The sequence below is a fragment of the Watersipora subatra genome, chromosome 9, assembly GCF_963576615.1.
Source record: "Watersipora subatra chromosome 9, tzWatSuba1.1, whole genome shotgun sequence".
Classification (NCBI taxonomy): Eukaryota; Metazoa; Bryozoa; class Gymnolaemata; order Cheilostomatida; family Watersiporidae; genus Watersipora; species Watersipora subatra.
In genome coordinates, this window is record NC_088716.1 from 3511300 (window position 1) to 3525781 (window position 14482).

General features: G+C 35.3%; 1 protein-coding gene across 1 annotated transcript; it reads left to right on the forward strand.

Moving 5' to 3' along the window:
* Nucleotides 1–409: 409 nt before the first annotated feature.
* On the forward strand, nucleotides 410–11903 carry LOC137404047 (AP-4 complex subunit beta-1-like). Its single transcript, XM_068090203.1, has 7 exons — nucleotides 410–486; nucleotides 1120–1248; nucleotides 1460–1604; nucleotides 3311–3405; nucleotides 6878–6997; nucleotides 9008–9149; nucleotides 9618–11903. Exons 1-7 carry the CDS (start codon nucleotides 433–435, stop codon nucleotides 10475–10477), a joined length of 1545 nt encoding a protein of 514 aa, XP_067946304.1. The 5' UTR covers nucleotides 410–432; the 3' UTR covers nucleotides 10478–11903.
* Nucleotides 11904–14482: the final 2579 nt, after the last annotated feature.

Consider the following 14482-nt stretch of genomic DNA (forward strand, 5'->3'; position numbering starts at 1 on the left):
TTTCAATATTGTATATTCTTTAAAATTTACACTACAAGTATCGTATCTCGAAGGAGATGTACTTGTACTTACCCGTACATGTAAGTACATGTACATGTAAGTACATGTCCATGTAAGATGTACTATACAAGTATGTCGTATCTCGAAGGAGATGTACTTGTACTTATACATACATGTAAGTACAAGTACATGTAAGTACAAGTAAGTACGTGTGAAGGTTTAAAGAACAGTGTTCTGAAGTGTTAAAATTATGAATCATACTTTGAAAATATCGAGTTTCTATTTCGCTGAAATTCTTATTTTCCGTGTTGTCTGGAGTGTAACCTCCGCAAAGTAAGGGGGATTAGTGTGTACCCTTGACCAACATCAATGATGATAAGCTCAGTTTTCAGTCTATTTTATAGAGACGAAGCAAGCATTGCTGGTTGGGAGATGGATGGTGGAGGATTGCAGGAGAGAATAGCGGAGAGGAACAATGCTCGCAAGGTAGTTTTGACTGGTTTAACTTCCTAAAATTATACAATTATTATGTTCTAACATTTCTCCTACAATTATCATGTGTTTGCTAGCTAGCTTCTCTGGCCCTCTCTGACTGGTGTCATTGTTGTGAACGTTGGTGTTCTGCCCTATCTGTACTGTTATCATGGTAATATTGTGGCCTATTCCATCTTTGTTCTGTTAACTCCATTTTTTCATCAGTATTAAATCAATTGCTTACAGCTGGCCTGTGTGAGTTGCAGTGAGTCGTGACAATGACCTCATAAAATTATATATCAGAGTGGAGACAGAAGTGCCTCGTCCCCAATACTAAATATATTCCTGGACCACAATCTTTAGTCCATTTCTAAGTGCACGCAAAGAAAGCTGTGGTCAAGTTACTTTGGTTGTCTATAATGATCTATGTATATTATGTCTATTAAGATTATTATTATATACCAAGTTGAACCAAGTTGGTACAAAATGCGCATAGATCACACACTGCTCTGTTCGCTAGGAAAGATCACACACTGCTCTGTTCGCTAGGAAAGTTTACATTATGGTGTCTCAAGTCTGATTGTCACTTCTCTTTTTGGTCACTTTTGGTCATGTGTGTACCTGATATCTCATACTTGTTTTTAGTTGTGTGGTGAGATGCAAGCTAGTTCCAACTTCAAGCACCTGCTTCCTCGAGTCATCACACTGATGGCTCACCAGGACATCGGTGTGAAGAGGATCGCCTACTCGGCTTATGCTAGACACTCCTACAAAGTAAGTATACTATTTGATGAAGCAGGAAGTGACACTTCATGACATGTTGTGTGGGTGGTCTCAGGCCCACACAGATATTTATCAGTTTTCTTCCCTACATACAAGCAGGTTTCCTTTTTGCACACAGTCGAGGGAAATATGTATTTTTTTGTGTTCAGCAAACATAGCTGTGTTTCTATACATGAGTTGATACATTGTTCGTGACTCACAGGTACCTGGAGAGGCGCTACTGGCTATAAACACACTCCTGCAGGACAGCTGCCATCCATCTCCTTTAGTACGAGCCTTGGTTCTCAACACACTCGCTTTTACTCACAGAAAGACCTCGGCGGGGATACAGCAAAAAATAATCACAGGTTACTGCCATTATCCTTTTTTAACTTGTCAGAAATATTAAGGTTAGTAAGAACAGGTTGTTGTGTTCTACATCTGTCTGAGGTGTTCTACATCTGTCTGAGGTGTTCTACATCTGTCTGAGGTGTTCTACATCTGTCTGAGGTGTTCTACATCTGTCTGAGGTGTTCTACATCTGTCTGAGGTGTTCTACATCTGTCTGAGGTGTTCTACATCTGTCTGAGGTGTTCTACATCTGTCTGAGGTGTTCTACGTCTGTCTGAGGTGTTCTACGTCTATCTGAGGTGTTCTACATATGTCTGAGGTGTTCTACATCTGTCTGAGGTGTTCTACATCTGTCTGAGATGTTCTACATATGTCTGAGGTGTTCTACATATGTCTGAAGTGTTCTACATCTGTCTGAAGTGTTCTACATCTGTATGAAGTGTTCTACATCTGTCTGAGGTGTTCTACATCTGTCTGAGGTGTTCTACGTCTGTCTGAGGTGTTCTACATCTGTATGAAGTGTTCTACATATGTCTGAGGTGTTCTACGTCTGTCTGAGGTGTTCTGCGTCTGTCTGAGGTGTTCTACATATGTCTGAGGTGTTCTACGTCTGTCTGAGGTATTCTACATATGTCTGAGGTGTTCTACATCTGTCTGAGGTGATTTACGTCTGTCTGTGGTGTATATTCAAATATACACCTCAGACAGATATATTCAAAATACTTCAAATATATTGCGAGACCATCTGGTTTATTACTATCAGTGGCTAGTAATGATTGTTTACTAGCTCTAGAGATGCAACATCTCATAGAACTCTCGATCTGGTTTTCTAATATAGAGAAACTTGTAACCAGTATTTTCTCTATATAATTGTACATATACATATAATTGTATATATATATGTATATATATGTGTATATATATACATGTATATATATATATATACATGTACATATATATACATGTATATATATACATGTATATATATACATGTATATATATACATGTATATATATACATGTATATATATACATGTATATATATACATGTATATATATATATTTATATTTATATATATATTTATATATATAAGCTGTGTATATATTGTGTGTATATATAAGCTGTGTATATATTGTGTGTATATATAAGCTGTGTATATATATATACACAGCTTTATTCTACTGGTTGTTTGCGGAGTAGAATAGCAAAAAGTGAAAGTAAATCCAGTGCTTGTACATCATTAGTATTACTGTTGTTCTTGTGAGGCCCGTGCAGTTACAGTGGGAGATAACTTACATACTTACATATTATTGGTGTAATAACAGACCAATCATGCGTCTCCAAAAGTGACCAGGTATAAAGTGTGAACTTACAATATAATGATCATGTCTATCACTAGTGTGAGGAATTGAAATGTAGTTCTGAATTATGTAAAAACTTTTCAAGCGATAGTTCTAAGGTTTAAAACTCAGCAACATTGACAACTCAGCAAGACAACATGCTGCCTCAACAGTCTATGACTGTGGGTATATGTGTCTCGATTTGCCTTTGTTTAATCTGTTATTCACTCGGACCTCTGTCATTTATTTTGACCTCTGTTACTTATTTTGATCTCTGACTCATTTGGACCTTTATGACTCATTTTGACCTCTGTTATTCACTTTGACCTCTGTTATTTACTTTGACCCCTGTTATTCACTTTGAACCCTGCTATTCACTTCAGATGGTCTGAGTGATACAAGTGCCTTTGTAAGGAGACACGCTGTGGTAGCTCATCACTCCTTTGCACTTTCAGCAGACGATGGCCAACACAGCAAGGTACTAATATGTAACAGGAGTTGTCTTCCCTTTTTGATACATTTTTATTTTATATTAGTTGACACTAGTGAAGCTGAGTTAGTGAAAGGTGCTTCTGAGAAACAGAAAACACTTTTCTTAGATCATAAGACTTATATATCTTATACCATACAGTTTACGATCAGAGGTGTGCGAGGTTATGTTATGTTTTCACTGGTCTCCATTGTTCTACTCTCAGGAGTTGTCTACTTTCATAACTCGTCTCAGCCATCATTGTTTCAACAAACTTGCACATTCAAACTTTTACATATACCGTAAGTCCTCATGCTCAAGCCGCGCGGCTTGTCGTTGGACGAGGCTTCTGGTTCAAGGTCATAGACCGCGGCTTAAGGCCATTCTTTTGAAACTTATGTGGGACTCAAGGCGGCTTCTCGATAAATTGAGTCACCGCTCAGTTTCCGCGTTATAACCATAGAATCGCATTCATGATACGCTTTTATGTACGGGGGTTTTGGGGACCTACTCGTTTATTTTCAAGGTCAAGTTTATGGAATACTTTAGACTAAAGAAGAATTTATTGCTCTGAGTCGAGATGAATTCGTGACACACCAGTGAGAGACAAATAGTTGGGAGCATTTTAATACCTGCTGATATCGAAGCTGAAACTATGGACCAAACTGACTGCAAAACATTTTTTTTATTCAAGAGGACGGGGTATAGCGAAACCCCTCTCAACACTCTCACTCCCGAACGGGTCAAGGACAACAAAACCTCAGTCATTAGCCACGGTCTGTGGGCATATGCGGCTTGTTAGTAAGCGCAGCTAGATACCACAGACGGCTCGTTGGAGGGTTATTTTTTCCTTCGTGGGTCATCTTTCTGTGAGCACAAGCCGCGCGGCTTGAGCTTGAGGACTTACGGTAGAGAAATTAACCTCAATAAATGGGTTTTTAAATGTGCATTGTAACATTGGGGGAAAGAATTGACTCTACGGTGTTCAATAGTTTGAAATGTTCAAAGTTTTGTAAGTGAAAGCGGAGAGACTGGTGACAATCGCAAACCAAAAAAGAAAAAGATTTAATAAATAAGAATAGTGAAAATATATAGACTAATCTATGTTAGACTTCACTATAGTTCGATCAAGTTACAAGCTGTACCTCTACCACCTCCTCTACTTACAAACCTATGTACCCATTGCTACATCAACACTTCAGTTTCCTTTTTCTACAGTAAGGTAGCTCTTTGGAAATTTCCACCGTAAGGTAGCTCTATGAATTTTTCTACAGTAAAGTAACTCTATGAATCCTTCTACAGTGAGCTAGCTCTATGAACCTTTCTACAGTGAGTTAGCTGTATGAACCTTTCTACAGTGAGTTAGCTGTATGAACCTTTCTACAGTGAGTTAACTCTATGAATCTTTCTACAGTGAGTTAACTCTATGAATCTTTCCGCTCTATGCTTCATGGACTTTTTACAGTGAGATAACTCTATAAAACTTTCTACAGTGGGGTAGTTCTATGCACCTTTCAACAATAAGGTAGCTCTATGAATCCAATAGCAAGGTAGCTCTATGAATCTTTCTACAGTAAAGTAACTCTATGAATCCTTCTACAGTGAGCTAGCTCTATGAACCTTTCTACAGTGAGTTAGCTGTATGAACCTTTCTACAGTGAGTTAGCTGTATGAACCTTTCTACAGTGAGTTAACTCTATGAACCTTTCTACAGTGAGTTAGCTCTATGAACCTTTCCGCTCTCTGCTTCATGGACTTTTTACAGTAAGATAACTGTATTAAACCTTCTACAGTGGGGTAGTTCTATGCACCTTTCAACAATAAGGTAGCTCTATGAATCCAATAGCAAGGTTGTTCTATGAACCTTTTTAATGACTATTTTCACTTGATTAGTGTAATTGTTTACATAACCTTTAGTTTTATTGCTACGCAGTATCACAATATACCGTTCTATCTAATTGCTTGGAAGATTTGTTGAATCGTTTTAGATTGTAGAATGAATTAAATGAAATGAAGCGTATTCTTAACAAATTATTTGCTCCAACATAAGATGGTTTTTGGCATACGAAGCAATTCTCCAAATGAATTAATTTTGTATGTCAAGGTTTTACATGGTGTTATTTAAGACTCTGTTTAATTCAGTTCAAGTGTTACACGGTCACAAGATCGATTATTCTATGGGGAAACTCGAAGTCATCTCTAACATCACCTTAGCCTTAGTTCTTTCGTCATTTGCGTAAAAGTTCACTTCTGTAGTTCTGTATTAAAAATTCACACGTGTTGAGTGAGTAAGTAAGGAAGATAAGGCCCAAGTGATATACAAGAGAAAATATTATCACTCAGTAGATAGGTGCTTGTAGAGTACTTGTAGAGTACTTGTAGAGTACTTGTTAGCGTTTCTGACTGCTGAAGATAGTCGTGTGTATATAAAGACTAAAGATTTATGTCTACTAAATAAAGATGTCTAAATGTCTGACAGCTGCCATAATTGAATCGATGCTGGGCGTATACTGGCACATCTAGTAGATAGCCTGCGAGTTTGAATCACTTACATGTAAATTTGCCTGCTGACCACACCTTGATATAACTTATCAATATGATATTGATAAGTTAAATAAGCAGATAAGATCTATGTCGACCTTGATAAGTAAACGTTCCAAATTTTTACCGAGGAGTTTCATGAAGCTAATATACATTTCATTTATTAACTCTAAAATTAGTCACTGCCATGGAAAAATACTGCATTTCATTATTTAAGAAAAATACTTATATCACAAAAATGTCTAATGCGCATAATTTGTAATAAACCACCACTAACTTCATCTCGGTCCCTGTTTGTTCAGCTTTCTGTGTTGCCTGTTGATAAACTTTATCAGTATAAAATTCTCTTGATAGCGCATTCAAAATTTTATTCAAAAAATTATACAGTAAATAAGATTATTACTATAATACTAAAATTTTGAAAACCAATTTACCATTACCAATATTCTATACTCTTTCTGGTCACTAAAAAATTTAATATTGTGATTCCATCACAATGGAACAGTCTCCCAGTAAACTTACATAAAATTTCAACACCGTAGCTTTAAAAAAATGTCTAAAGCCACTTTTTAAACCTAAATCAACCAAGACCAGCCTACTTTTCTAATTTTATTGAAATGTGAATGTGTTGTTTTGATTGCCGAGTTGTGCCGACTTCTGTGGGCCTAGCACCTTGACTAGCTGAAGTACTACTGCTCATGCGGGCCTCATCATACCTTATTTATGTAAAAATTAAACTTTCATTTTCTTTTCATTTAATCAATAAAGTATATATTTATTCTTTTTCCTTAATTCTTATGCATTTACCAATTGATGAAATAAAACACAGACACATCGACGATATTACCAAAATTTGTCAATCCGAAAGTGTTAGTACTGATTGGCTTTATTAATCAGCGAAGCTGATTGGATGATATATCACATTTGCTTGTCATTACAGAGTCTGGTGGCTGACCCTGACCCTATAGTCTCCAGCCTCTCTCTCGCGTTGGCTGGTTCACTCGATGTCTCTCACTGTTTGGCCAGGATCGGTGACTACACACCTGATGGTCTCCTTCAGGTAAACTGAATTGCAGCCTTTCTACTGTTTCTTCTAATAAAAGCAACTGTTCATCTAAAGGTCTACTAGAGGTCATGCCATATTTTAGAATGTTTTTTGGAAAGGCAGTTTTAAAATCATTAAATAAAACTGCTATGCCATTGGACTAAACAACTCTGGTAGTCTTTGCCTTGCTTGGTGATGCCAGGGTACGCAATAGCTCAGTCAGATAGGGCCTGTTGACAGTAGATACCGTAAAACTTTTATTTGAACACACTTTATTTTTCAACCCTTACAGTGGCACTTTATTAGAGGTGACGTTCAAATAAAGGGTGGCATTGTATTTTTCAAACACCTTGTCAGGATGGTGAGAAGATAAGTTTAATCCTTTTACGGGTGAATCGGATGTTGCTTATATTTTGCACTCTCCTTCGAGAGGCGACATTAATAATTTTGGATGCAAGAAATTTGCTAACTCCGACTTGGCATAGATCTTTTAAATAAATCAGCATGAGGAAGCTGATACGTGTCTCTACCAGTTGATATCTATAGCTTGCAATTAACCTGCGATGATCCTATAGCCTGTGTTACAATTTGTTTCAGCCTTTAAGATTTTTATTTCATTTTAAATTGAAGACATATTTTCATTTTATAATTATATTTAACAACGTTGCATAAAAGCTCATTGTACTCATCGATATGTTTGCTACAGTTTGCAGTCAGACCTGGCTTTTTATGCGCAATAGAACACAAGTAGTTACGAGCGTTGATCCATGGTCCACTGAGTTCAGTTTACCGCAATCATGTTATCGAATAATATGCTATAAATCTGCAAATTTATAAGTTTTATAACAATAATAGTCTATCAAATGCTACAAATATATATTCAAGAACAAGTGACATAAACAAACCATGATTATAATTTATACACAAACAAAAATTAACATTTTAAAACAAATACATTTGTATTAGCATTTTCAAAACAAAAATCTTAGCATCATTTGCTCCAACCAGCTGCGTTCTGATCATCGCTTCTGTTTGGAACCATTTCATATTCTTTTGGCTGTTCAATACCTTCCACATTGTCTTGTGACCTCAACCTGTCTTCTGCACAGTTGAGCTTGTCGATAATAGCGTTTAAACAATTTTGTAGCACAGTAAAACTTTTCACAAAGGCCAGTTTGAAAAGACACTTCTAGCGCTAACGTTAAGCTAATGTTTTGAGGCTAGTCAAATTAGTCTCAAAACATTAGCCGCAAAATACGTAGTAGCACAGACTCCATCGTGTATGCGAAAACTATTTTTCACATACATCGAAGTATCAACACTGCGTTAAAAAGGAACTATTTTGTGTATGCTAAATGAGTATTCGTTTGATTTGCTGGACATTCAGAGAGATTTCATTCATTACAGTGCCAGTCAGATATCACAAAATCTGCATATAGAAGATAACTCCAAGTTTATGGATACAAGTATATGTAGGACTTGAAGGTTGACTTGCAACAAAATTCACAATACAGTTATTTGGTATCAGAAGGTTCACCATGTCTTACTCTGTTGTGTTGTAGGTGCAAAAAATCTGGATATGTGATTACAAGCTCTTAAAAGCTTAAAAACGAACAGTTAATCGCAGCAATAACAAAAACGCCGTAGATTAGAATCTCTTTATTTATTAATCACATTTCCATATATTTTGCACCTAAAACACAACAGAGTAAAACATGGTGAACCTTTTGATATCAAATAACTGTAATGTGAAGTTTTGTTGCAAGTCAACCTTTAAGGAATTCACTATACACTGCATTCTATCCAGTTGTAGATATGTATCAAGTGTTGTCTGCTCTTGACGGGTGTGTGCAACTTCCACTTTCTTTGTACTACTGATGTACTTGCAGGTGTTGGCCTAACAGCAACAGCTATTAAACTAAACATAAGAAACATTAGCTAGTCAGCATGTCAAAGATTTTACTGTAATTGAGCAGCGAGAATTGTCCTACCTTTTTCTATATTGTAAGGAATTCATTTGAGCAGGTGTTGGCGGCACTCAAGTCACATAGCCCGGCTCAGCAGGAGATGTTGGACATCCTGAATGTGCTTGACCCTCTTCTCTCTAGTGAGCACATAGATATAGCTACTGCTGTTATGGATGTATTCCTACTCTACAGCCAGCAAGGTTCTGTCCTTCTACTGTAATTGCCAATTCTTATATGTACCTTCCGCGTTCGTTAAGCAGTCCACAAACAGAGATTACAAGATTTTAAAAATAATTTATAATGTTTATGTATGAATTGGTGAATCATAAAATAGAACTTATATTTATAAATGATGGTATTTCTAGCTTACATTTTTAATATCATTACGACTCATCTTATTATTTTAGCATAACTGACTGATTTATGTATCATATTTCTGTTTATCATTCCTTTGTCAGATATTTACTCGTGTTATAGTAACATGCTCACTCTCCATTGAATATATCATATGTACTTTCCTTATTGATATATCTACCTGTAAACATGTTTCATTTGCAGTGTTTATAATATGCAGTCTTCATCTACCTTTCTACACTGATCAGTATGAGTAATAACAGTAGTTGTCTTCTCATTTATAAGTAGTTATGATATATTTTGTCTTTTTACAGCTGAGAAATCTTTGGCTACTGACTTGCACTCAACTATTCTCAAATGCTGCCTCAAGTTTTTACGGTCCGCTGACGGCGATGAGGTTTATTGTATGCTCCTCTGGCTGGAAGAGTGCCTGAAGTCTCATCCCTCTCAGGGACAAGCTAGTGAATCCAGTTCTTCTATAGACTATGAGATCTTACTAGATAACTACCACTTGCTACTGAACAAGCCCAGAGACCCCCCTTACTTAGCCATGCTCAAGCTGGATATCCTAAGGCTATTTGTTAGAGAAGACAATCTTAACATTGTAGCAGACAATGTCAAGGCTGTTCTACAATCTCACCAAAAAACTGCTTCCATTTGTGATAGGGCTGTGTTCTTTGCGATTTCCCTTAGAAAAGAGTTTTCCGACACTGCGTCTCGTCTGCTCAATGAATTGCTGTGTTACACCCAGCCAGAGATTCAGGCTGCCCTGCTGCGTCAGTTACCGCTCATCACATCCGACGGTTTGCAATGTGAGCCGCTCTTTAGAGCTCTTCTACCGAAGTGGAGAACTCTCACATCTCAGGAGGTAATTATCTTTCTAAACTTAGCGTCTGAGATTGGCTCAAATCATAGTGAAAATGTTAAACACTTGATAGCGATAGCTGACCATCTCTTGGCTCCGACGTCCCGCCCTTCGCAGGCGACTAAAGTTACATTGCTCAACTGTCTTACGTCTTGTTTTCTCTCCGAACCGGCCGAGTACCGGGACAGCCTGGAGAGTTGTCTCACCAGGCTGGAGGGTGACAGCGATTTAGTCGTACAGCAGCAGGTTCAGTGGTGTGTCAGTAAACTGAGGAACAGTCTTACGGCGTTGACAGAAGACGCTATTTAGATGTTTACCCTTGACCCTTAGTTGACCCTTATTGGTCATTGCTTGACATTCCTGGTCCTTATTTTATAACTAATTATATTATTATTATTTTGCTCTTTGTGATGTAATATTTATTTATTGAATTCTAGATGAGTCGAATAATAAGCCCTTCGGAAATAACCACTAATTGAAAATATGAATACTTGTCAATTAATTTAGACAGTCTACCATACCATTGGACCCTCTATAGCAAAATCATATATTTTATGGTTAATCAAAAAAGATTTCTTAAAGATGAGCCTTTATTTCATTAAATTAAAATTAGCATGTTATCAGATTTAAGCTGCTATTAAATTAAGACCATTATTTTGTTAAAACAAAACTCAGTTCTTTAAGTTAAATCTAATATTTCTTTTTAAACAAAACTTCAATTTAAACGAAATTTCAAACTTCAATATTTCAATGAAGTGAAACTACAGCATATTTCAATGAAGTGAAACTACAGCATATTTCAATGAAGTGAAACTGCTGCATATTTCAATGAAGTGAAACTACAGCATATTTCAATGAAGTGAAACTGCTGCATATTTCAATGAAGTGAAACTGCTGCATATTTCAATGAAGTGAAACTAAACTACTGCATATTTCAATGAAGTGAAACTACTACGTACATATTTTGATAGAGTGAAATTTATGTGAGAAAAAAGCGAAACTATTAGATTTCAATAAAGTTAAATTACCATCTCAACAAAATGTATTTGTAATTACGTCACAAACTATTATTTTCAAAGAAGTGAAAGTATTACATACTTTCAAAAAGAGAAACTTGCATAAGAAACAAAGCGAAACTATTAAATATTTCAATTAAAAGAAACTAGTGTTTTATTATACTAGTTTATTATATAAAACCGCCTTTCATTTGTACTGATATTATTATTCAATTTGGAGAAACTGCTATTTCTTAAAAGTGAAACTACTCTTTCATTGAAGTGAAACTGATATTCAACATGCTTCAAGTCATCCGCTGTCAGTAGGTTTGTTTAGATGAGTTTCCCCATTCAACAACTGCCTAGTTATTTTACTTCTAATATTAATTCTTTGTTTTATTTTCATCATTCCATGTTCAGCCCTTGTAGACTTATATGTCATCCTTTGCTCTGAGCCTTAAGGGCCTCTATCATAACTCAGCAAGCGCATGTATTTTTTCAGACAGTTTTTTGTGGATGACCTCACTCTAGAGTTTAGTTAGGATTACTAGGAAAGGAATGCTGAGGCCAGACACTTATTACTCTCTGTTTGTACCTTTTTACCTAACATCGTTTATCGATTTCAATTCTTACTTCCTTTGGTTCCGCTTGCTGTCTCACTTTTGGTTTACCTGCTATACACCTTTTTTACCTACTCTTCTTTCCTTTTATAAACACATGCAATGAGTTTTCTATTCTTGTGTGTTTTATCCGAGTGTATTCGCTCACTTCTTTCAATACAAACTTCACTAATTATGTGTAAAATAATAAATTTTACTATATATACATATATATATTGGTATATAGTATATATACTGGTATAGTATACACCGGTATGTCTAATCGCGCCAGGTTTTTGTTTGATCTGACGAACTAGAGGTAACAGATGTTATAATACATTGGTTGTAACTGCGCTGGACCAGCCTTGTAATTATCCGTGTGGGGTGAATGCAGCGGTGCTCCTTCAAAGCTCTCCCTAAACGTGTTAATTTGTTGCCGGCGCTTGTCTCACGGGTCTTGGCTGTCCCTCGAGATTGAATATTACAGCTTTGATAGCTAATTGCTTGTAAGTTTATAAATTGTTCTTTCATGCCTCATTTGCTCATCAAACTTGTAATTTCTACATTTAAATAATGTCATTGCCATAACACTGCCATAATATTAATAATGTTTAGTTCTATTCTGAGTAAAGTTAGTGTCACCAGCTTGCATCGATTTTCCTCTTTCCATATATATGTATGTTTATATTTATATATAGATATGTTTATATATATACATATGTGTATATATACTTGTATATATAAATAAATATATATAAATAAAATAAATGCCAAAACAAAAAATTAAAAAAAATATATCTATATTTATACATATATATATATTTATATATGTATATGTTTATATATATATATTAGTTAAATATATAAATTATATTATAAATTATATATAAATTGTTATTATATTATATATATAAATAAATTATATAGTTAAATATATATATAAGAAATAAAAAACCTGTACTTTTCTTGGGCAGCTCATACTGGTAATCATTTTTATAAAAAAAATGTTTTACATATAATGTCGCTGTAAAAAATAAATCAATAAATATAACGGTATTGGCATATGATGTCATAAGCTCAAAACAAAAATTGATACAAAGAAGACTTGAGAGGAAGACTAAGTCCAGGTTTCCATTAAATTTAAACTAAATTAAAAGTTTAGACCAATATAATTAGTTAAATCGGTATAAACACTTAAATGTTGTGTTCATTAAATTTTTGTTTGTTTCCATTTCCGCCTTTTGAAAGTACAAGGACAAATATTTTTAAACTTTAAAACATTTTTAAATTTCAGAAAAAAGAAAATTAGTTTAAACGCTCATAACATTTCTCCAACATATTTTTGTTAAATGTATTATTAGTGCTTTGATAAAAAAATATTTTTTTGTCAGAAATGGTTCTCAAATAACCTCATAGTTTCACCAGTCACCTTTGACCAAACCTACCAGACGAGCAGAAATAATTGTTGTTAATTTGAATGGAAACGCTGAACAATAGCCAACAGTTGTCCATTCAGACACTCTCAATCATTCTGCTAAATTACGGTAGAGCATTGTAGCTCCTCTCATCCTTGCATTGTGAAAAGGAGACACCAGCTTTCCCTCAACCATTGATTCCTCAAGAATATTTATTTGTCACGCAACCTTGCATGAGGGTAAGTCGCAACTGTCACGCAACTCTCTGATATCATGTTATACTAGAATATATTCTGTCTATAGTAAATTGTACCGCTAGAATTTGATGTTACTTTTAAACATTTATTAATTTTAAAAAAATATTTCAACTGCAAAATTTTCTTGCCTTTAATTCAAGGACAATTCTGTTTTTGATTTTGCTAAATGGTTCTTTAGCATTCTCTATAATAATAGCAGATGTTAAAACTAAAGTATGTATAAAACCATTAAATACTTTACCAGTTGTCACTAACTAATGCTGAATTGAAAAAGACTTCAATTTATGGCTTGTATTTGAAGTTTATTCTATGAAATTGTAAATTGCAGAACTTATAATAAATGTCAATAATTTCTTTTTGTACTCTGCCAAAAAAATGAATATATGTTCTTATCCAAACTTGTAACTTTAAGCTGCCCCTAAAGCTGCCTCTTATAGTGTTTGAAATTAAAAGCCAGCCATACCTGATCAGCCACAACCAAGTCAATGATTCTAGATTGTCCACATTTAATAATTCTTGTTTCCATATTTGTCTGTTTCTAAGCCAACACAATATAGAGTGCCTGCTAAAGACTGTTTGAGTGTTGTTATTTCTGTAGCAGGAACACCCTGTACTATGTATGTGACGCGCAGAAGGAACAGAGTTCTACGCAAGTAAGTGCCTCTCTGTAGTACCAAATAAAATTTGTAACTTTGTGTGTAATTCTTGCTCCAGGTCAAAGGCAAGTTTTTCTATGTGAGTCGAATAGTTGCTATGCTGGTAGTTGAGGAGTCTGGCTTCCATAATTATAAATTAAAATGATGAAATTAATTTCAAATGTCAAACCATTTTATATAAATGAATTTTGCTAGTTGAGATTGCACAGCAAATTAGAGAAAATTTATTTTTAGGCCAAATGCACCCACACTTGATCCAGCCAAATCCAACCCATCCAAGCGACACCGAGAGAGGCTAAATGGAGAGCTCGAGTACCTCGCTAGCCTGCTGCCATTTGATGACAGCGTCATCGCCAAGTTGGATAAACTCTCTATACTGCGGCTTGCCGTGA